Source organism: Mustela erminea, chromosome 2 (genome assembly GCF_009829155.1).
Source record: "Mustela erminea isolate mMusErm1 chromosome 2, mMusErm1.Pri, whole genome shotgun sequence".
Classification (NCBI taxonomy): Eukaryota; Metazoa; Chordata; class Mammalia; order Carnivora; family Mustelidae; genus Mustela; species Mustela erminea.
Window position 1 is genome coordinate 5,131,998 of NC_045615.1, and position 21,979 is coordinate 5,153,976.

General features: G+C 42.7%; 1 protein-coding gene across 1 annotated transcript; it reads right to left on the minus strand.

Moving 5' to 3' along the window:
- Positions 1–3,173: 3,173 nt before the first annotated feature.
- NEFL (neurofilament light) lies at positions 3,174–8,801 on the minus strand. Its single transcript, XM_032332191.1, has 4 exons — positions 7,636–8,801; positions 6,424–6,548; positions 5,639–5,958; positions 3,174–5,080 (listed from the first exon to the last, which is right to left on the minus strand). The coding sequence occupies exons 1-4, from the start codon at positions 8,680–8,682 to the stop codon at positions 4,941–4,943; spliced, it is 1,632 nt and encodes a 543-aa protein (XP_032188082.1). The 5' UTR covers positions 8,683–8,801; the 3' UTR covers positions 3,174–4,940.
- Positions 8,802–21,979: the final 13,178 nt, after the last annotated feature.

Genomic DNA, 21,979 nt, shown 5'->3' on the forward strand with positions numbered 1-21,979 from the left:
CCACAGTCCCTGAAAGCAGGGATATTGTCTGTCGTACTCCTTGTACTTAGAACACTGCCTGTCACATGATTAATATGAGTGAAATGAATGGACATGCTATGTCTAAATATGCATAATTAGAAGCAAGGACTAAAGAAGAATATATCAATGAAAACAATGGTGTTTGAATGGAGGAAATATGATTTTTTCCATTTAAGCTTGTTTGAATACTGTTGTTATGTTTTTTAAACCCTCCCTACAAATAATTATCTACATTGAAGTAGGATTAAAAGGCTACCAATAGTTATGGTCTTGGGCTGCTGAAATTTTCTTTACTCATGATGCTTTACCTTTTGACTTTCTAGCTCTCATATAAGACCTTCACTGGGAATTTTCTAGAAGACCGTAACTGAAAATGGGCCCCATGCATAGTCTGTGTAATTCACTGTGCTCCAATCTGCTGGACATTTTCCAAAGAGGAAAATACTCGGAATTGTCCAATGGAACCCCCTTTCAAACATGAACCGAGGCTGAACCAATTCTGGTATCTCACACTCTGTTTCCAAGAAAGAAAGAAGAGGGGCGCGTGGGTGGCTCAGTGGGTTAAGCCGCTGCCTTCAGTTCAGGTCATGATCTCAGGGTCCTGGGATCAAGCCCCACATCGGGCTTTCTGCTCAGCCGGTAGCCTGCTTCCCTTCCTCTCTCTCTGCCCGCCTCTCTGCCTACTTGTGATCTCTCACTGTCAAATAAATAAATAAAATATTAAAAAAAAAAAGAAAGAAAGAAGAAATTCTTCATCCTGGCCATATTTATGGAAAGTTCTTATACACATTAAACCTTTGCCATTCTAGAAGTATTTATTCAGATGCCCACTAAATGCAAAGCACTTTGTTGGATGTTGTAGAAGGAAATCAAGACATTTATTTATTTAGTCAACATTTATCCACTTTCCAAAATGACTTAGAATAGCTTACAAGAAGAAGACATGAAAGAAGAAAGAGGAAGGAGGATGAAGAAGAGGAAGAACAGAAAGAGAAAAAGCAATAGAGCCAATGAAATATGAACAAAACTAGAAAGCTATAACCAAATAGAATAACAACACCCCGAGAACCAACATCCCTGAAAGTTGATGATTGTTAAAAATAAACTTCAAACTGATCTCTGTTTATAAAACCCAATTCCTGCCTTCCAACAGCTTACAGTTAAGCAGAGGAATTAAGATATGGACATAAATAATCAAAGAAATTAAAGAAAAGCTTGAGCATCCTAAGGAACAACAATGGGACACTGCCCCTTTACTGGTACAAGAATTGCACCGTGAGAATTCCAATAATTGTGTGCAAATTCCCTGGCCACCACTGTCACAACACACACCTGTGAAGATCTGCTCTGATTCCACAAAGATGCATCTCAACCTGACTGCCAAGGAAAGGCAGCGTGATGTACTGGTTAAGAGCATGGACTTTAGAGCTGAGGCTGAATCCCAGCCCTTCCACAAACTAGCTGTGTGACCTTGGTCAGCTTACCTAATTGTTGTTTCTCATCTGTATAATGGGCATGATAATCATAGGACTGAGAATATTGACATAAGAAAGGAATTGATGAGTTAATACATATAATGCCTTTAGATCAGTGCCTGGGACACAGTGACTATTCTGACAGCATCAGAAGCTCCATGTGGGGAAAAGGAAGTAATCAAATTGACTACTTACCAGCTTCATGCTAGGAATGAACCTTTACACTAAGTTGGCAATTCCCTTTAAGTGATGGATTTTAGTGTGGAAATCATAATTCTATGTATATTTCCCATTTAGCCTAAACTTCCACATGTTTTTCAGGAATTTTGAATCACAAATCTAGAAAGGATCTGACACATCAACCATTGAACCTATATGCAGCTAAAACAGTTGAGGCTGGGGTTGGGGTGGGGATGGGGATATATGGCCACGGTTTCAAAATAAGAACACTAGAATCCAGAATAAATTCTTGGATTGCAAGGTGTTGGAACTGGGACTGATTAAAGGAATACTCTTGGTTTTCTAGGCATTCTCATCTGTCAAGAAGTTATCAATTCACTATTTCTTTGGGTTCTACTATGGTAGAAACAATGCTAGATGCTTGGGATGAAATGGTGGCAGGGAGTCTGATTACCATGCTTCGGAAGATCAAACTCTAGCAGGGAATGCAGACATTTATCAAACGATCCTGGACACAGATGCTGATTACAAGTGTGTAAATGTCTGCAAAGTCTACATGGTCTTAAGAACGCATTTAGTAGAGGAATTTAGCCCAGGAAGGAAAGGCTTCCCAAGGGAATGGCAACTGAACTTCAGCTGGGCAAGAATGAGGGAAGGAAAGAAGAGCGCTTCAGATGGAAAAATCAGCAAAACTCTTGTAACAGGTGAAAAAACAGAGGGCCGGGGTGACTGAATAATGGGAAGTAAGGAATACAGAGTAAGGATACAGAGAAGATGAGATCAGAGAAGGAGCTTGGGCTCAGGTCAATGCAGTCCTTCAAGATGAGTTTAAAGATTCTGATTTTTATCTTAAAAGAAATGGGAAACTGGGGTGCCTGGGTGGTTCAGTCAATTGAGCATCTGCCTTCAGCTCAGGTCATGATATCAGGGTCCTGGGACGAAGTCCCGTGTCCATCAGGCTCCTTGCTTAGCGGGGAGCCTGCTTCTGTCTCCCTCTGCCTGCTGCTCTCCCTGCTTCTGCTTGTGCCCTCTCTAATAAATAAATAAATAATCTTTTTAAAAATGGGAAACTATCGGAGGGTTTTAGTCAAAGGGATGACATAATCAAAATGTCTTTTTTAAAGGATGGTTTACTGTAGTGTGCTGATCAAAGGAAGACACTCGTAGACAGACACTGGAAGGTTCCTAGGGTGGTGTCAGGGTAAATGGAGAAGTGTGGATGGATAGATTCAAGATATATAGGCAATAAAATCAGTAAAACTTGGTTAGATTAAACCAGAGGAACTGAGGAGAGGAAATGGGAAGCATGAGGTCATGCCTGTCCAGTCTCCGGTTTGCAGAATTGGCTGACTAGGGAATGCTGTCGTCAACTGGGAGAGGGGATACTGAAACACAGAACTGGAGATGTGGGGGAGGCAGAAGAGACAGAGCTACCGAGCTAGGTCCCAAATGTAAGGAAATGTTTTTAAAGACTTCAAATCCATTTAGTTTAGGGTTTTTTTTTTTAGTATTTTATTATGGCACACAGGATAGAATATGGTACAGTGTTGTCACTTCAAGTAATTCTGAAACCAACCATTTCCATTTGGCTAAAGTTACTTTTTCTTTTTTTACATGTAATTCGTATCTTAGACTTCTCAGATGTAGCATCCCATATTTAATGAACATAAACGTGAAAAGCTTGGTTTCTGAGGAGACTCATCTTTACAGAAGCCAATATACTAAGAATCTTCATAGTTCAAACTCACAGCATCATGATAAATAAATGACTTTACCTATTTGTGTGGTGACATATATTTAACTAGAAATAGGTAGTACGAAGAATCAGATAAACTTAAATGGGAGACCACTCTACTTTCAGGTTAAATTTGCCGACTTTTTTGAAAGTTGTCTAAAGAACAAAGGTTGAACGAAATTAGCTGACAAAGCAATTATGTAAGAACAAAGGCAGAACAGCAGATAATCAGTAATTTCTTCTACATTCCACATCAAGTGCAAGTGCAAGAGCTTTCATGACTTTACAGTGAACAGAGAGGATGAATGGGGTGTGTAGCTGATGCAATGTCCAACCAGTTAGAGCTATCACTGAAATCCAAATATTTCCCAATAAAGACATGCAGAACAATGCAACATACAGGTATATAATCTCCTCCCTTTACTGACTGGTAACAATTTCATTATCTGTTATCTGTAGTTTTTAAAAAAGTTTAAAGTGGGTAGCATTAAATGTCATTTACTTGAGGCAACAGAATCAAGCTACTAACACACCGACATGAGCTCAGGATTGCAGGCAACATGATGTTTGCAAGGGCAAATCATCTTTGATATTCTCACTCCCTCCATCCGAAATTACACATGGAAGAAAGATATTCCTTCTAATTATATCAATTGCTTGGATATCCACTTCTGCCCATGGTATTTGGACTATATTAAAATAATGTGCTTATAGTAACAGACGGGTGGGATTCATATTCTGGCCACATTGCATTACTAGGTCACCTATTTACCACAAAAGGTGTATTTTTCATATTACACCACTGCCTCCAAGAAAGCCATTTCCAACATTACATAGTACCTTGTATGGGACAGAATATATTGCTAATAAAAGAAGAATCCCAGAGTCTCCCATTTACTCAAGTTTATTATCAGCGAAATTTTGGAGGGGAGAGATTTCATGACTGGTCATGACCTAAAGGTATCCCTCAGAATTACCAATTAGGGGGGAAAAATCCATTGTAATTGTTAAAACTGGGGACTTAAAATTTGGAGGTCGACAGTCCAGTTGGCTTCTATTGGTACTTTAAGATATTTTAATTAAGTCAACAACCACAGCAAGAAATGTCATTCAGTGTAACTTTATTTACCATTTATTGCACATGATTCGAGGTCTTTAATTTCTAACCACCAAAGGTTCAAAGGACTATGTGTACCATGAAGTTTAACATTAACATTAGTGAATTCGTTTATTCATTTTTTTTATTGTAAACATCTGAATTATTCACATTGCCATAGATCCTGAACTCATAAGCATGGACCATGCACAGGCTGGCAGCAAGCCAGGAAGCCACTCTGCAAGCAGACAGATGCTCTGCATAAGGAGGAAAGTCATAGCACAACACTGAATGTCCAACCTAAGTCATCTCTGAATTATACATATGTTGACTTCTTAATTCATATAGTATCTGCAACTCATCTGGTTGGTTGGTGATGGGGTTGACCTGATTTCGGGAGAATTCTTCCGGGAAGGCTTAAGGACAGAGGGGCTCAATCTTTCTTCTTAGTTGCTTGCTCCTCCCTAGCACCTTCGTCTTTTTTCTCCTCCTCCTCGGCTTCTTTGGTTTCTTCTCCTTCTCCTTCACCTCCTTCCTCCTCCTCCTTGGCCTCTTCGGATTCTTCCTTGGCAGCTTTGACATAAAAAGAAAACGTGCAAGCTCCAAATCCAGGGCAAGTCATTCCAAACATTTCTGCTAAGGTTTGTGTGGAACTCCAACTGTCAGAAAGCTCCCCCCAACCTTCTCGGCTCCATTCCCCAACACTCATTCAACTGATGATGCCGGCCACTGAATTCAATGCTCTCTCAGAAGAAAGCCAAAAAGCAAACAATTATTTAAAAAAAAAAAAACAAAAAATAAACTATTTTTGTTCTTAAGGTCACCCAACTGCTGGGACAAATGCATTTTTTTTAAGTTTAATAATAAGAATAAAAAGACAGCAAGAAGAGAATATTTTTGAAATGTTATCTTCAAAAAGCTACCAAGCTAAGCAGAGGGGACAGCCAATTTGAGAAACTGGGCACTTATGAAAGGCTTGTGGAGTAACTAAAGGTATCAATTAAGATTCTAAAGTCATCTATGAAGAAAAGTTCCTTGGCACAAGCAAGGCTTCTCTTAGCCATCTCCTAACTAACAAACACCCATGCCCTGACTGCACTTGACCTTGTAGGAATTTCCTTTTTACCATACCTTCTTCCTCTTCAGCTCCTTCCTCTTCAGCAGCCTCTTCCTTCTCCTTCTCCTCCTCCTCGGCTTCTCCTTCAGAGGGGGGTTCGTCCTTGGCTTCCTCGGCCTTCGCAGCCTCGATGGTCTCCTCCACCTCGATCTGCTCCTCCTGGACGTGGCTGGTGTAGTAAGACGGGAAGGAGCGGGCAGACATCAAGTAGGAGCTGGTCTGTAACCCACCATAGGCAGATCGGCCAAAGACCTGAGAGCTCTGGGAGTAGCCGCTGGTTATGCTTCCAACGCTGGTGAAACTGAGTCGGGTCTCCTCACCTTCCAAGAGTTTCCTGGGAAGGCAGGGGAGGATGGGATTAATGAGAAACACAGGAAGTGTGTTGAACAATTTGTCTGCTTTGAGCCCACCACTCATACTCCTTCCCTAATGCCACCCCTAAAGGAAAAAGGAGAGCCAGAACAGGGCTGGGAATTATCAAAACTTCATGACTGGGGATATTGTGCCTGGCACCAGGAAAACAAAAACAAAAAGACAGAAAAACAAACTTAAAATAGCCCTATTTGATTTAAAATGTAATGAGAAACTAAGAATATGACGCTTTGCGACACAGAGTCAGATCTTCTGCATTTGTCTAAATACCTTCTCAACATTCTAAAAAATGTTTGCCTTCTTAGAAAAAGCCAAAAAGCGAACAATTATTTCAAAGGACTATTCTTCAAGGTTTCAGACTCAATATAAATAAAAGCTGATTTTCTTCCTAAGCCTGAATAACTCCTACCACCCACTCTGTCCTTACCTATAAGCTGCAATCTCAATGTCCAAAGCCATCTTCACGTTGAGGAGGTCTTGGTATTCTTTAAGGTATCGTGCCATTTCACTCTTTGTGGTTCTCAGTTCATTTTCTAATTTGTTGATTGTGTCCTATTGGAGGACAGGGGGAAAAAATCCAACCATAACTGTAATACAGCTGCAAAGGCCTAACCAACTTAACACCAAAGAGCACCCCTGGGATAAAATCTCCCCTAAAGCAACAGCCTTCTCTTTTTTAACCTCTCCTTCTTTGCATTACAAAAAAAAAAAAAAAAAAAAAAACCAGCTTTAAACAAAAAAAAGTTAATAAAAATGGATAGAAGAAATTTTTTCTTTGAATTTATACAGTCTAATAATCATAAAATACCTGCAAAAATTTTTAATTGATTACAAAAAACTTTGTTTCATAGTCATTAGTTAACTTTATCCAAGTCACGGGCAAGAAATTACTCCATTTACAAGAATAGGAAGTAGCTAGATTAAAAAAATAGTAATAATTGTATCTAAAATATTTTGTATGTACCTATATAACTTTTTAGACTAAAATATAGCAGTAATTGTACCAAAATATTTTCTATGTAATTGTGTTATTCTTTTTTCTCCTCCCCAGAAAATGGAGAGTCTTAAAAAGAAATGTCATCTTGCAAACATCATCATCATCTGCTACAATTTTGACTGCATTCCTGTCTACCTAAGGGCAAGGAGTGGTTGATAAAACTAGTCTTGAGTCTGCTGGGTCACAGGTTTTATCCTTCAGAACCTCTCTGCTGTATTAATTAAGCAGATGGTCCAATCTGTACTGCAAAAGGACTTCTTAATAAAGGACATTAGGGAGGCAGGCCAGGGGCAACGCCCAGTTCCCACCCCTTCACCCACCACACCCCACCTCACCCCACCCCACCCCACCCCACCACTGCAGGGCTGGGCAGCTTTAATGCGGATCTAGATTCTGCTGCACCAAGCACGTCCCCTCAGTCTGCAGTGGCGCCCCCACCCCCGCCCTCCAAGTGCCCCACCCCTCCCACCCCGTCTCGGAGGAGCCAAGTTCCACTCCCTAATAGCCTGCATGCGGATGCTCCATCTCCCGTCTCCACTTTCTGGGCGCGCCCTCAGCTCTCCACCCTCCCCCACTCCACCCCCACAACTTGCTCCAGCAGCTCCCTCCCTGCCCCCCACTGTGTTTTGCGGGGTGCCCTACCTGCATAGCACTGATATCGGCGTTCTGCTTGTCCTCCAGCTCCTGCAACTGCTTCTCCAGCGCTTCGTTCATGCCCCGACATGCTTCTATCTCCAGGGTCTTGGCCTTGAGCAGACGGCGGCTCTCGGACACCTCGTCCTTGGCTGCGCGCACCGCGTCGGTGTTCTTGGCGGCGCTCTCGGTCAGCACGGTGAAGCGGCTCTTGAACCACTCTTCGGCGTTCTGCATGTTCTTGGCAGCCAGCTTCTCGTACTGAGCACGGATGTCCTTGAGCGCGGCGGAGAGGTCGGGCTTGGAGGACACGTCCATCTCCACGGAGATCTGAGCGTACTGGATCTGAGCCTGCAGCTCGGCGATCTCCTCTTCGTGCACTTTCTTCAGAAAGGCGATTTCGTCCATCAGGCTGTCGATGCGTTTTTCGAGCTCGGCGCGGGCGAGAGCGGCCTCGTCGGCTCCTTTGCGCGCCTCCATCAGGCGGCCCTCGGCGTCCTCGCGGCTCAGCACCTCCTCTTCATAGCGCGCCTGCAGGTTGCGCAAAGTCTCCTCCAGCCCTTCGCGCTCGCCCTGGAGCGCCTGCTTCTCGTTGGTGGCGTCTTCCGCCGCCAGGCGCAGGTCGCGGATCTCCTGCTCGTACAGCGCCCGGAAGCGGGAGGGCTCGGAGTGCTTCTGGCGCAGCACCAGCAGCTCGGCTTCCAGCACCTTGTTCTGCTGCTCCAGCTCGTGCACGCGCTCGATGAAGCTGGCGAAGCGGTCGTTGAGGTCCTGCAGCTGCGCCTTCTCCTGGGTGCGGATCGACTTAAGGTCGTTGCTGATGGCGGCTACCTGGCTCAGGTCGAGGTTCTCGAGACTGGGCATCAAGGAGCTGGAGCTGGAGGAGTAGCTTCGGCGCACAGACAGCGAGGAGGAGACCGGCGCGGAGTAGCTGGAGTAAGCGGAGCGCGCGGTGCTGTAGCCGCTGCGCACGCTGGAGATGTGCACCCGGGGCGTCTCCACGTAGCGCCGCTTGTAGGAGGTCGAGTAGTACGGATCGTAGCTGAAGGAACTCATGGTGGCGGTCCGAGCCCCTCTGGCTCGCGGCGGAGATGGGGGCCTACAGAGAGAGAAGAACGAGGGAGAGAGGGAGAGGGGAAGGTGGATGGCTGTGTGCGGCTCGGCGCGGTCCTGCCACCCCTATTTATACGCGGGGAGCATTCTGACGCAGCCTGCGATCGATCACGGCGCGCCGGGCCAGTGGGGGCAGCGCGCTGCTGCAGCCAAGGGGAGGATTCTGCGCAAAAGGGAAGGCGGGGGCGAGAGACGAGCAGCTTCGGTGCTGCTGCGCTCCTCCTTTCCGCTTGTCCCCGAGGCCCGGATTTTTCCCTGCGACCCCTTACCCCTCACTCATTTCCTTCCCCAGCCCTTCCCCCCACATCATAGCTACTCCCTTGACCCAGTACCACGCGGACGCCGTGTCCCCAATAATAGGTTCTTCTCACTCCCCACTGGCACCTTAGATTTCTGTATCCCTAGTACCTCGGAGACACTCTCCCCCCAAACTCGCCCCTTCCCCACCCGGGGCCTCTGCCAGCATCCCCGTTGGGGGTTTAAGGTGCCAAGGCAGTGCCTCTAGGGCTTTCGAGATTAAAGTGAAAAGTTTAAGCTTGCGTGTATAAGGCCTGTATGGGAGCAAAGTTTTATATTTCGTTGTAGCTGTTTCTGGCACTTTCTTTAAGTGTTCCTGGCACCTTTTTTCTAGTGATTTTTCTTTTTTCTTTAATGAGCTGCTTCTGCGCACTCAAACACACACGAAACTGCGGCACTGCAGGGGTTGGTTTTTGCATTTCTAACCCTTAGAGCAGTTATTATAAGCCTTTCAGTGTTCCTAGATTTTACCATTTATTTCTGGAGAATGAAGCCGCGGGTGTTTTTAGCATGTTGAGGCATGTAGGTGGGGGTGAGCGGGAGAGCCGAGAATGAGTTTGAAACTAACCCGGGGAGGGTCGGGGGTGGGAACCGCCTTGCAAAGGCAGCCTCGAGCTCTGCAGCCGGGTCCTCCAGACTGATCCACGCTGCCTGTGTCGTCTTCATCCAACTAAATCCCTGCTTGGACTCCACCAACTCCGACACAGTAAAAGCCCCTTTCCATCTTCTGACCTCTTGTAGCGTCCAACCTGATGATTTCCACAAGCCAGGCAGGTGGCCGGTTGTCTGAGGGAAGCTGCTGCTGCCAGCCCGGAGAGCGCCGAGGGCGGTCTCCCGGGAGGAGAACTCAGATCCGAGAGACTTCTCTTTCTGGAGCGGACAGCGAATAGCCGCGTGATTCTTCCACCCGGTTCACTCTAATAATTAGATTACAGATACAGTCAGACATCCATGGATTTTGTTTAGGAAGCACCCGATACCCGAAACTGTGCACGCCCTGATGCACATTGATAGCATCCTGAGGTTTGCAGAACATTTCTAGGGAGTCCTGGCTTCCAGGGGGGATTGCAGAGATTTCCACGGGATAACTAAGATTTTTCTACACAAGCACTTAGTTTCTGCTTAATTTGTTTGAGGGGAGCCTTTGACGTACAACTTACTAATTTTTTTAATAGCAAACTAAGGGAAACCATGCTAACAGTTTTCCAACAGAAACGCCGCCGCCACTTTCCCCGTGAGGCTGAGACGGTGAAGTGCTTGGAGCCCGTACCACACAGTTGCTCCCGCAAGTACTGCGCTCCTCGCCTGCCAAGAGTGTGGGATGAGACTTAACCTTTGGGGTTCTTTGCAGCTCAAAAAAAAAAAAAAAACCTGCGTTTCTGATACCCCATGCCCTTGGTGGTAGAGAGAAAGACTGCATTAGAGACCTTGCATGGGGCTTCTAAACAACCTACTCTCAAATAATACAACTTTAGAAACATGAACGTTTGTAGTTTAATCTACCAAGAGGTCCATCCACATCAATCATTCTAGGATTTAAAGGCTGAGCCGTTACTGTCTCTGGGGTTTGGCTTGGCTCTAACAGATATGTTAGGGCCCTTATTCTGATGACTTTCTATAGCCCACAGTCCTTGGCCTTCACATTCATAGGTGATCCAACAGTGGGAAAAGCTTCTCTGGGGAGAGGGAGGGGGTGAGGGAAAGAACCTAGATACATCATAGTTTTGCCTGGTCCTAATTACCCAGAGTGGCTGAAAAGTGGCAGAATGGATTTGTTTTACTGTGCCCCACAGAAGCCACACTGTGTCACACGCACTGTGTGTGAGGCTGCCTACAGACACCACACTCTTAGGTATTCATGAATTCATTTTCTTTCTGCCAGCGCCCTTCCCTCTGAGTTTCAGGTCACTCTCTGAGATCTTAAGTCCATCAGCTTTTTTGCCAAAGCTCCTGGCTGAAGCCTTTGACTGCGGAGGACAAATGCTGCCCCAAGAGCAAGGAGGCAGCCGATGGATGATGGATGCTTCAGTGCCCCTGGAATGCCTTGTAGGGAAGAAACCTGTGGGGCACCTGCTGCCATCCTTTGGGTGGCTGACAAGAGAGGTGCACTGGAGTGGAGAGGGGCAGCCCTTGCCCTGGCTGAGACCTGGTGAACAGGGAGTCAGGAGAAGGACACAACAGTGGTATTTCTGAATGTAGATCTCAAGCCTTTTTTAAATAGCTCCTGGCATAGCCACCTCAGTCTCCACTACAGCCTGCTTTCTGGGGGTTCCTGAACCCAGCCTGTGTCTGGGTTTTGGTTAGCCTACTTTCAGCCTTCCTCAGCGAGGCGCCTGCCTCTTTTTAAATATTCTGTCCAGTCATCCTCCTTTTAAAATCCTCTTCCCAGCATTTTGCTCTGAGGGCCCATGTGGTGTTTGCTCTGTGTCAAAGCAAAGGTAAAAGCAGCAGCTTTAGAAAATCTATTTAGAAAAAAGGATCTTGACTTTTCCTTCCCCTACCAATGTTTCTGCATTAGTGTTGTTTGGAACGGTGTTGTTATTTCTTCAGAAGAAGGCTTTTGGGTCTTGATACACGCTTGAGCATTTATTTTCCTTTAAGCATATTCTCCACAACATGAAATGGGTTGAGGGCTGCCAATAAAACACACTCTTAGAAGATACAAGTTATTTTAAAAGCAAATGTAGAAGTATGTGGACTAAACTCATTAATAGAATTCTATCCATAATCCCCTCAAAAACTGTTTGAGGTAATTTAGTTAAAAAGTAAAATATATTCCTGTTGCCACAGAGCTCATAAAATATAACTCTTAGAACCACTGAGAAAATGTTGCTTCTCCAGGGCCAATAGACTCAGATAGCTCCGGGTGGGCAGGACCTGGTCACTTTTGATTGCATTACACTAAAACTCTGGGACAACAGGAAGTTCTGTAATGGCATTTGTTTTGAAAAGCACAGTCTGAAATTTAGACTGAAATTCTTAGGAGGCAGGTCTCAGAAAAGCAACAGTCTGGGGGGCAGGTGGGGCAAGTGAGCAAAATTCTCCTGCCACCAGAAGCTATGGGAATAGTCCTGGTACAGAATAGCAGTGGGGTCCCAGCCACCTCACCATCATGTAGGCACACCAATGTCAGCATCCTTTGGAAGCCAGGAGGGAAGAAGGAAATCAACACAGGCAAACATGCAGGACCCCGACCCTAGGACAGGCCTTTGATATATACCAATTTAATAGTTACCAAATCCCCCTGAGATCGTGGTCGTTCTTCAGCAAACAGCTGAGGCCCAGAGAGGTTAGATAATTTGCCAACTCACACAGTTCCTTCAGACCGAAGCTCGATCAGCTTCCAGCCTGAATAGTGCTCTACTCGTAACACACACTGCAGCCCGCAGCATTTGCTGCTTCCATATGTCTCCGTGGAATTTGATAATCGCGTGCCACAATCTGCAGTGTGTGCATGTCGTAAACCTCTCGTGTTTTCAGGACACCAATCTGAACTGATTGACACCAGGAAGACTGTTAAAGAGAACGTTTCCTTGGGACAGCTCGTGATGGCAATCATCTATGATTATTGTAGATTTCTTAAGTGTTCCCACGTAAAACAAACCGGAGGCTACCAGTGGACCCATAACTGGTGATGTCCCCTCTTCGGCACTGCTGTAAACATCGGTTTACAGAACACCTCTCCTGGGATTAATGAGCTATATAATACCACTCCACTGATCTAAGCTCCTTAATATGACCATGTTGTGACTTGTGCCTTTTTTCTATTTAAAATCCTTTCATTTTCTGCCCTTATAAATAGGGTTTGTTTGATAAAGTGACTTCAAATATTGCTATAAAGAATAAGAAAAAAATGCTGGCACTTAATCTCTTACTGGAGTGTATCATGCTTTCTATAGATCTTAAGCTTTTTAAAGAGAAACATGAATAAAATCAACAAAATGTCTAGTTTGGGGAAGCCACACATAGATTTCTTCTGTTTCTTGTCACCAGTTTATTTCTTTATCTGTTATGCTCACCATAGGAATTACCATTCATGAATCTCCCCATCTTCTGGACAATATATTTGAAAGAAAACTTGCCCCATTGTGACAAAATGTGCCTCATTTCATAGCATCACGTTGTGAAGTAATGCATCATAAAGTGTGCTATGCAGCTATATAAAATTTATATGGCAGCAGGAAAGCAATGTCATTTGAATAGCTTAAGGATGAAAAGCAGGTTTGTATTCAAAACACGTGCAATAGTCAAAATGACAGGAACTTGCTGCTGTCCAAGCAGAAATGATGGTGATAGGATCAAACCCTAAATGCTTGCTCCACAGAACTAGCGAAGGTAATGTATTTCCTCCCCTGCGGCCTGCTCCACGGTGTCTTGCCCTTAATCACAGTCACCGGACACAGAGGTAAGAGGATATGCTGGCAACGTTGAAGGGCTTAATTGGTAGTCATTTCAGGCAGGTCATAGCTATCTCCGGCAGAATCCCACAGTACTAACCCTGTTTGTTCAGCCATAGCTACAGGGGAATGCACGGCGCTGCTGTGGTTTGGGTACTAACCAGCCACGGAAACATCCCATGCGGCACCTGGCTCTCTCTGCTGACCTTTCCGGTGATTTAATAAATCAGGTGGAGAAATGTGAGGTTTACAGTTTGCAAAGATAGAGGATAAGCATTTCTACCTGCAGGAGACAAAGCACTGAGGTTGGCTCTGTCTCACAGCCCTGCTGGAGCCCATCCAGGACAGCAGTTCACTTTCTCGCCAGCATCTCGATGCTGCGCGAATGAATGCAGCAAACACTGCAGTGCGATTGCAAATGGGCGGATCCCTGGATTCCTACAGTAAAGCAGGGAGGCTGCTCACCCCGGGACACGAAACACTGCTGTTTGGTAAGTTGAGCACATAAGAGACTGTCTGGGATAGAAGAGTAAAACTTGATTGTGTCTAAATGGCTTGTTGATTGATTAAATAACTCATATGTTCATTCATCCATTGAATCACCAAATGTCAGCAGAACACTTACAATGTGCACAGTTCTGTACAAGGGCCATGGGCCAGGGGATGGGGGTATAAGTAGTTACGGCACGGTCCCTGCCTCCAAAGGGCTTGGAAAACACCAGAGCACAATAAAAAGACCAGCTACCGTTACACACAATGTGAATGAATCTCAAAAATGGTGTACTGATGCCAGGGGAGGGAACATACTGTATAACTCCGTTTATATAAAACTCAAGAGCAGGCAAACTCATCTGTGATGGACAGAAAATCAGAACAGTGGTCTTCTCAGAGGGGGCAAGTTGGGGAATGACTGGGCGTCGGCACCAGTGCACTTTCTGGGGTGAAGGTATTGTTCCAGATCTCAGAGTTTGGATTATGCAAGTGCGTGCCTTTGTCTGAACGCAGAATGTAACAGGATTTTGTGCTGAATGCAAATTTTACACCAGGAGAAAAAACTATAAATTGCATATCCATATAACCAATCACTTTAAAAAAAAAAATAGCTAAACGGATAAAACCCATGTCCGTGAAACTCAAAGTACTATGCAAAAGTTAAATAATAAAAGCCCAACAGCTAAGAGGTGTCACGAGGAAGAGAAGAACAGTACAAGCAGTAGCTGCTGTGATTTTAGACTTTAGACGGGGGAGAGGTCAAGCAATGGAATGAATCAACATTTCTGTGGCTAGTTACTGTGCTAGATGTTTTGCATGAGTATCCTGTTTAATCCACACAGCAGTTCTGTGGAGTGGATGTTCTTATCATTGTTCTAAAGATGAGTTATTGTATTTCTATTAGTTCATTCCAACACCGCACTAAATATGTTAGCAATCTCACATTGCTTACATTGAATTTGTATGGACATAAAAAAAAAAAAAACTTAGAAAGCTATGGTGACTACTTTATACTGTGTCTGTTTAAAAAGTATAAAAATAAAAATGTGACTTTCATTTATTTTCTTTAAATCTAATCTTTTAAAAAAATATTTTATTTATTTATATGCCAGAGAGAGAGGGAGAGAGCACAAGCAGGAGAAGCAGCAGATAGAGGGAGAGGGAAGCAGGCTTCCCGCTGAGCAGGGATCAGGATGTGGGGCTCAATCCTAGGACCCTGGGATCATGATCCAAGCCAGACGCTCATCCCACTGAGACACCCAGGCGCCCCTAATCTAATCTTTAATATAAATCTAATCTTTAATATATCTTTATTATAAAATCTAATCTTTAATATAAACATTTTTGGACAGTTGTTCAAATCTGCTGTCATGGTTTTAAAACCTCCTAACTTTATGTCAAATTCAGTAAGAATGAATTTCCCAATTTTTTCTTAAATCAACACCATTAGAAATATGTTCTATATGCTATGCTTCATAGGCTTTTGGGACTGGGAAGTGATTTCAAATTTTCCACTTAAATCCACTAGCTCTGTCCTCAGCAGCTCATCACCTTCTCTCTGGCCCTCCCTTCTGCAGAGTGGATCACCTCCCTCCGCACTTCAGCCACTGGACATTACTTCTCAACAGAGCATAAATTCCCCGGGGAGGTTGAGGCTTTGGCCCCCAAGAATGAGTTCTGGTTTTTCACTTTCCATTTCTTAGGCCATTCGGACTTCTTTTCTGTGTGACTCTCATGGCATCCTCGCAGAGCAGAGTCGATAGGGGTGATATTTACATGGGAAGCAAAGGTTCCCAGGCATTTCTGTATCATATCACTGGGTCCCTGCAGCAATCCTGTGAGGCAGACGCAGACTGGCAGGCGTTACCAGCCCCACTTTCTGGATGAGGATGCTGAGAGGTCCGCAGAGGGAGAGTGATGTACCCCAAACCATTCCTGCTTTAACAGTGGAACCAGGGCTATACCCCGGGGTTCCTGTCATCAAATTCAATGGGAATTTTCCCTGCCATCTCACAGCTTCCTACATACCAGGCCTATCCTTTTTCGGATCCCTTCTTGGCGCCATTCCAAAAAGATAGGGAAGGCTTGACTGCTTCTTACCTTCAGATTGGGTATCTGTGCATAACTACAAATATTATAGCCCCATCTTATTTGCTGTGATCACGGTTAAAATGCTAATATCAACGGAAGAGGTCAGAGTGAAAGCTGATTAAAGTCTTTTGTTCCTAAGATTGTACCTGAGATTGGTAACAGCTTCTGAAAGAAGAGAAGGACAGAAAGAGCAAAAGTTTGAAGGCCTCGAGCAGAGAGCACAGTGTGGGGTGGGGGAAAGAACAGTAAGCGCTATGACAATGAGGCGATGGTCAGAGAATGTGGTGGCAGGACTGGCAACAAAACATTTTTCGTAGACTTTAAGTTTACCATGCCTAAGGAGAGCCTCTTCTCCCGTGATATGATTTGACTGGGATATAGCCCATTTTAGTTAAAACAAATTAATCCTGGGATGGCCAAGATGTGTTTAAATTGGGGAAGACTCCCAAAGCTTTATTTTGGGTTGTCTTCTCCCATCTGAACTTTGTCCAAGGAAATTCTGTGCAGGAGAAACCCATATACTGGTCATCTAGGCAGAACACCAGACACACAAACCAAAGAAGCCAAAGCTCTGCTCTATTAGCAGGTTCCAAAAATAGACATCCATCACTGCAATAACTTATAAGAACCAAACTGCACTTGAGTTAGTCCGGGCTTCTTGGCTCCTACATACTCGATGAAAGGGCTCGCCAAGCAGAAAGGGCCAAATGGAACCAAGAGAGAAACAGCAAAATGGCAGAATATGCCACCTATCAGGTAACCAAACCTGAGGAGAACTGATATAAAATGAAATCATAATTCTATAAGAGCTGAAGGGAAAGGAAAATGTGCATTTAGTGAGTATAATTGTGTACAATAATATTAATAATAGCTTTATGTCAGACACTGTGCAAATTCATTTAGTTGGATAATTTCATTAATCATCACAAAGTCCAGATGAGTTGGGTATGAAAGCACCCTCATTTTAAACATGCAGACAACTAAGGTTTAAACTAGAGCCTAAACTCTATGCCTAGAGAACTCAACAGTCTTGTGTCATTAACCCTAACAGAACTTTAACGAAGGAAGTATTATTTTCATCTATAAGGAGGAGAATGGGGTTCAGACAGTTCAAGAATGTTGGTCAAGGTCACACAGCAGGGTCAAAGTCTGTCTTAATTCTCTCACTTCCTGCTATGACCGAAGTGTAAGGCTGTTCTTGAGAGGTGCTATGCAAAGAAGAGCTCTTACCTTTTTTTTTCCCCCCGTGAAGTTTAAATTTGCATAGTGATGCAAGAAAATACTGCCATAATCAGGGTCAAGGATGCTAGAATCACATACAAGTGAAGGAACCCATATACTGGTCATCTAGGCAGAACACCACAGACAGAAACCAAATAAGCCAAAGCTCTGCTCTATTAGCAGATTCCAAAAATAGACATCCATCACTGCAATAACTTATAAGAACCAAACTGCACTTGAACATCTCTTTCCAGATACAGGCTTAATGCCTATTGCTAACTAGCAATCCCTTTTATTATTATATTGTCTGGGAGAGAAAAACACACACTAAAAATGATTCCCCTCATCCTTCAATATCACTTTATCAGACAAATTTAATAAACTACACTACCAAATCACATTAGATAACAGACATGCTTTTGAATAGATCTGAGATGTTTCAATTTGCAAAGTGTTTTCTTTTTCTTATGCCAAAAAAAGTTTTGCCCATTACATTAATACTTAGTTTAAAGGTTATCCAAGGGGTGCCTGGGTGGCTCAGTGGATTGAGCCGCTGCCTTCAGCTCGGGTCATGATCTCAGTGTCCTGGGATCGAGCCCCGCATCGGGCTCTCTGCTCAGTGGGGAGCCTGCTTCCCCTTCTCTCTCTGCCTAACTCTCTGCCTACTTGTGATCTCTCTCTGTCAAATAAATAAATAAATAAAATCTTTTTTTAAAAAAAAAAAAGTACATTTAAAGGTTATCCAAATTGGTGCACCTGGGTGGCTCAGTGGACTAAAGCCTCTGCCTTCGGCTCAGGTCATGATCCCAGGGTCCTGGGATGGAGACCCACATCAGGCTCTCTGCTCAGCGGGGAGCCTGCTTTCCCCTCTCCCCCTCTCTCTCTGCCTACTTGTGATCTCTGTCTGTCAAATAAATAAATAAATTCTAAAAAAAAAAAAAAGTTATCCAAATTAAAATTTTCTTCTAAATCAATCCCCCAATTTAGAAAAATGACTTAAGTAAGGCACACAGGTCTGTCCTAACACTTAAATGTGCAGACGGGTGGAAAGGTCAGCTCTATATAAAATCCAGAGCTGTCCAAAGGTGAAAGAAACTATTCTAGGTGCAAAGCAATAGCAGTTCAAAAGCGAATCACTCCACCTCTGAGCTGACCTTGGCTCTCGATGGCCTCTCAGTTCCTCTGCCAACCTGAGATTCTCTGATTCTAAAATACTCGAAAAGGTGAAAAGCACCAGATAAGCTTGGATTGGGGAGCATTCACATCTCACTGTGATCATGAATAAGAGTCTAAAAGCGTAGCATTACTCCCCAAACTGGGACCTGCTAATAACTTAGTCCGGATATGAGCCAAAGACAAAATATGAGCAAATGCCAATAGAATGAGATTTTTGAGGGAAGAAAGATAGGGTTACATATTGAAGTTTGGAGGAATACTTATTTGCTTTATTTGCATTAAATTCATCTTTCCAGAGTAGATGAGAGCTAATAGAGAATAGAATAGAACAGAATAGAGCTAATAATAAACAGCTGAACAACTGTGAGTATTTTTATCAGTTGAATTGGTTCCCATTCACCTAACACAATAGAATTCATTTTTTTCTCACTTCTGATCATTTCCTTTCATGGGTTGACGATTAAAAAAAAAAAAAAAGGAGAAAAAAGCAGATGCTTCTCCTACTGTTACTTCTGAATTAAATGTTGAAAAAGAGCAAGTATTAGGTCCATCTACATTTTTCTCCTAGGACCTAAACCTTCACATGAAAAACAGATCCCATCTCTTTCTGTCTCTCCATCTCTGTCTCTCTCATTCTCTCTCTCTGAAGTCTTTGGTTCTTTATATCTTCCGGAAATTTGTGTACTGCTAGTTTCCTTTTGAAGAAAGGAGCCTCAAAATTTAAACTCAATCCTCAGGGAATAGTAGAGTGTGCAATCCAGGATTGGAGAGAGGACATGGAAAAAATCTCTGGGTATCACTATGGCAACCCTCCTAGATGATGAGTACAGCCTGCTGTTACTTCAAAATAGAGGGGCAACCATCTAATTCAGCAAAATGCCACAAGGATCATCTTTTCCAGATAACTGAATGTTTTGTACATGATGTTTTACAGATAATTTTGAAAGTCCACACAGTTTGGGGAAACAACATAAAAGAATGGAAAATGCACTAGACTTGAGGTTGAGGTATCTAATCTAGATCTAGCTCTATCACTAATTGAGCACAACTGTCTTCAGACTCGGCCACATCTTCCCCTGGAGGGGTTGGAGGACTTTCCGGGGGATGCACAGGCATAGATAGTACTAAGGGAATCTATCTGTAGACCCCTGATGGCCCTGTGCAGTCTCTTGTAAGATCTATTTGCTTGCAAACATGTGCTAATTCTCTCTCCCCACTATCACCATAAGATGAATGAGCTAAATCTTCAGCAATAAGTTTTTGACAAATATGCATTTAAGTCACATAGAATGATAAAAATAATTTTATTTTCAACATCGTATTGATAAAAATGTGTTGAAACGAAAAGCATTCCTATTCCAACCCTTTGTAAGTATAATCAGTTAAATAAGTTGCCTCTAAGTGAAAAATAAACAAGTATAATTCATAGTTATTTGGTTAACTATTACCAAGAGGCTTGGTGAAGCGTCTTTTGGTATAGTTCCCAGAAATGAAGTGAGGAAATTACTTTAATCAACTAGAGATAAACTCATATGCAAGTTAGGTGATTGGTTTTAACAAAAGTCTTTGCTTTTAACAAAATTAAGGGAGAACTTAATTGATTAATTGATAGATCATCAAAATATTTTTTATAATGGGTCAATATGTGCTTTTGGCTTAAAATCTGGAAAGATTTCAAATATTAATTAACATTGCTGTAACGATATAAAACAACATAAAAACTTGAATTCCTGTTTACTCATGCTCACATACTTTTGTGTATAATTGTATACTTTTATACTTATTTAGGTAAATAAGATTTCTCAGCAATTTCATAGTTTGTATACATGTATATATATGCACATGTTTGTATTTTATGAAAAGAAAGAACAGAATTGCTTTATCATTTATTCTCAAAATCAGTAATATTCATTCAGGCATACATGGATTAATTAAGCGATGCATTGTAAATAAAAGTTTAGTCTTTATTTTAATTATTACTTACTGAAATTTGTAAGATGGCCATGTTTTGAACTATTGTGTACTATTAGTATTCACACTCCTAATTCAATCCAGAAAATTTTATAATATTTAGATGCTTATGGTTACATGAAATACAATATTTCATTTACGTGCTAATACCTATCTGTGTAAGAAAAAAGAACAATAGGATTTAATACAAGATTTACAAGCATAAAATATATTATTTGGGGGTAAAATAATGTGGAAAAGAGCAACAGAAATAAGAGTTGAAAGAGAAAAAAGAGCTACAAAATTGGTGAAGGGTAAAGAAGAGCTTATTCATGAATTTTATTTAAAAGATTTTATTTATTTATATGAGAAAGAGAGCATGAGCCGGACAGAGGGATAGAGGGAGAGGGAGAACCAGACTCCCCACTGAGAGGGAGCCCTATGTGAGACTCAGTCCCAGGACCCTGGGATCATGACCTGAGCTGAAGACAGATGCTTAACTGACTGAGCCACCAGGAGCCCAATTCATGCATTTTTTAAATGAATGATGATGAGTAACTTGTTAGTATTGTATTTAGATTCCACTTGATAGATTTAAAAGGGTAACTTAATTTTATTTTGAAATGCCTACACTTAAAATACATTGGAAGTTAGATGTTGCCATGATATGAACTTACAATGAAAAGTTGTAGATATCAATTTAAAATTAAAAAAAAAAAAAGGATTACACAGATTTCCAAAATTCTTCTAGGGGCTGTGTGAATAAAAATGTTTGAAAAACACTGACTTGGGCAAAATATTTGAGTAGACATTTTCCCCAAAGAAGATAAATGAATGACTGATAAACACATGAAAAGACGCTCAACATCATTGGTGATTAGCAAAATGCAAACCAAAACCACCATGAGCTCTCACTAGAATGAATATAATAAAAAGGACAGACACTAACAAGTGTTGGCAAGGATGTGGAGAAATTGGAGCCTTCAAATATTACTGGAAGGAATGCTAAATGGTGCAACCACCTTGGAAAACAGTTTGGCAGTTTCTCAGAAAATGCCCAACAGAACTACCATATGATCCAGCAGTTCAATCTACTCCTAGATTGTGGTGATCATTGCATAACTGCATAAATACACTCAAAACTTTTAAGTTTGACATGTGAAACTGCAGAACTTTATTTCGTGTAAATTATATCTCAGTAAAGCTTTTTTAAAACACCACAAATGCAATACATACATACATATAGACATACTGGTTAAAAGAGTAAATGAATGTTCTTTCATTATATTTACTTCGTTTGCTTGGAGACAAAGGGAATTGATCAAACTCTTTGAGAGCATGAGGGGAAGAATGAGACAATTTCCCTGTCCCTCCACACTGGTAAGGTGTCCAGGAAAGCCAACTGGCCCAGCATAGAGTTCAGCCCAGGGCAGAACTGGGCAGAGCCTTCTACAGACGGTTAGTCCCAATGCTTCATGTTTTAAGGTCAAGGTTATAGATTTTATCGTTCATATCCAGGTGTCTCTTCTATGGTCAGAGCTGAAAGCAGCCACCGGAGCTCAACAGCATTCTCTTTTACATGAAGGGATTTACACCATTTCTTTCTGCTGCCCTCC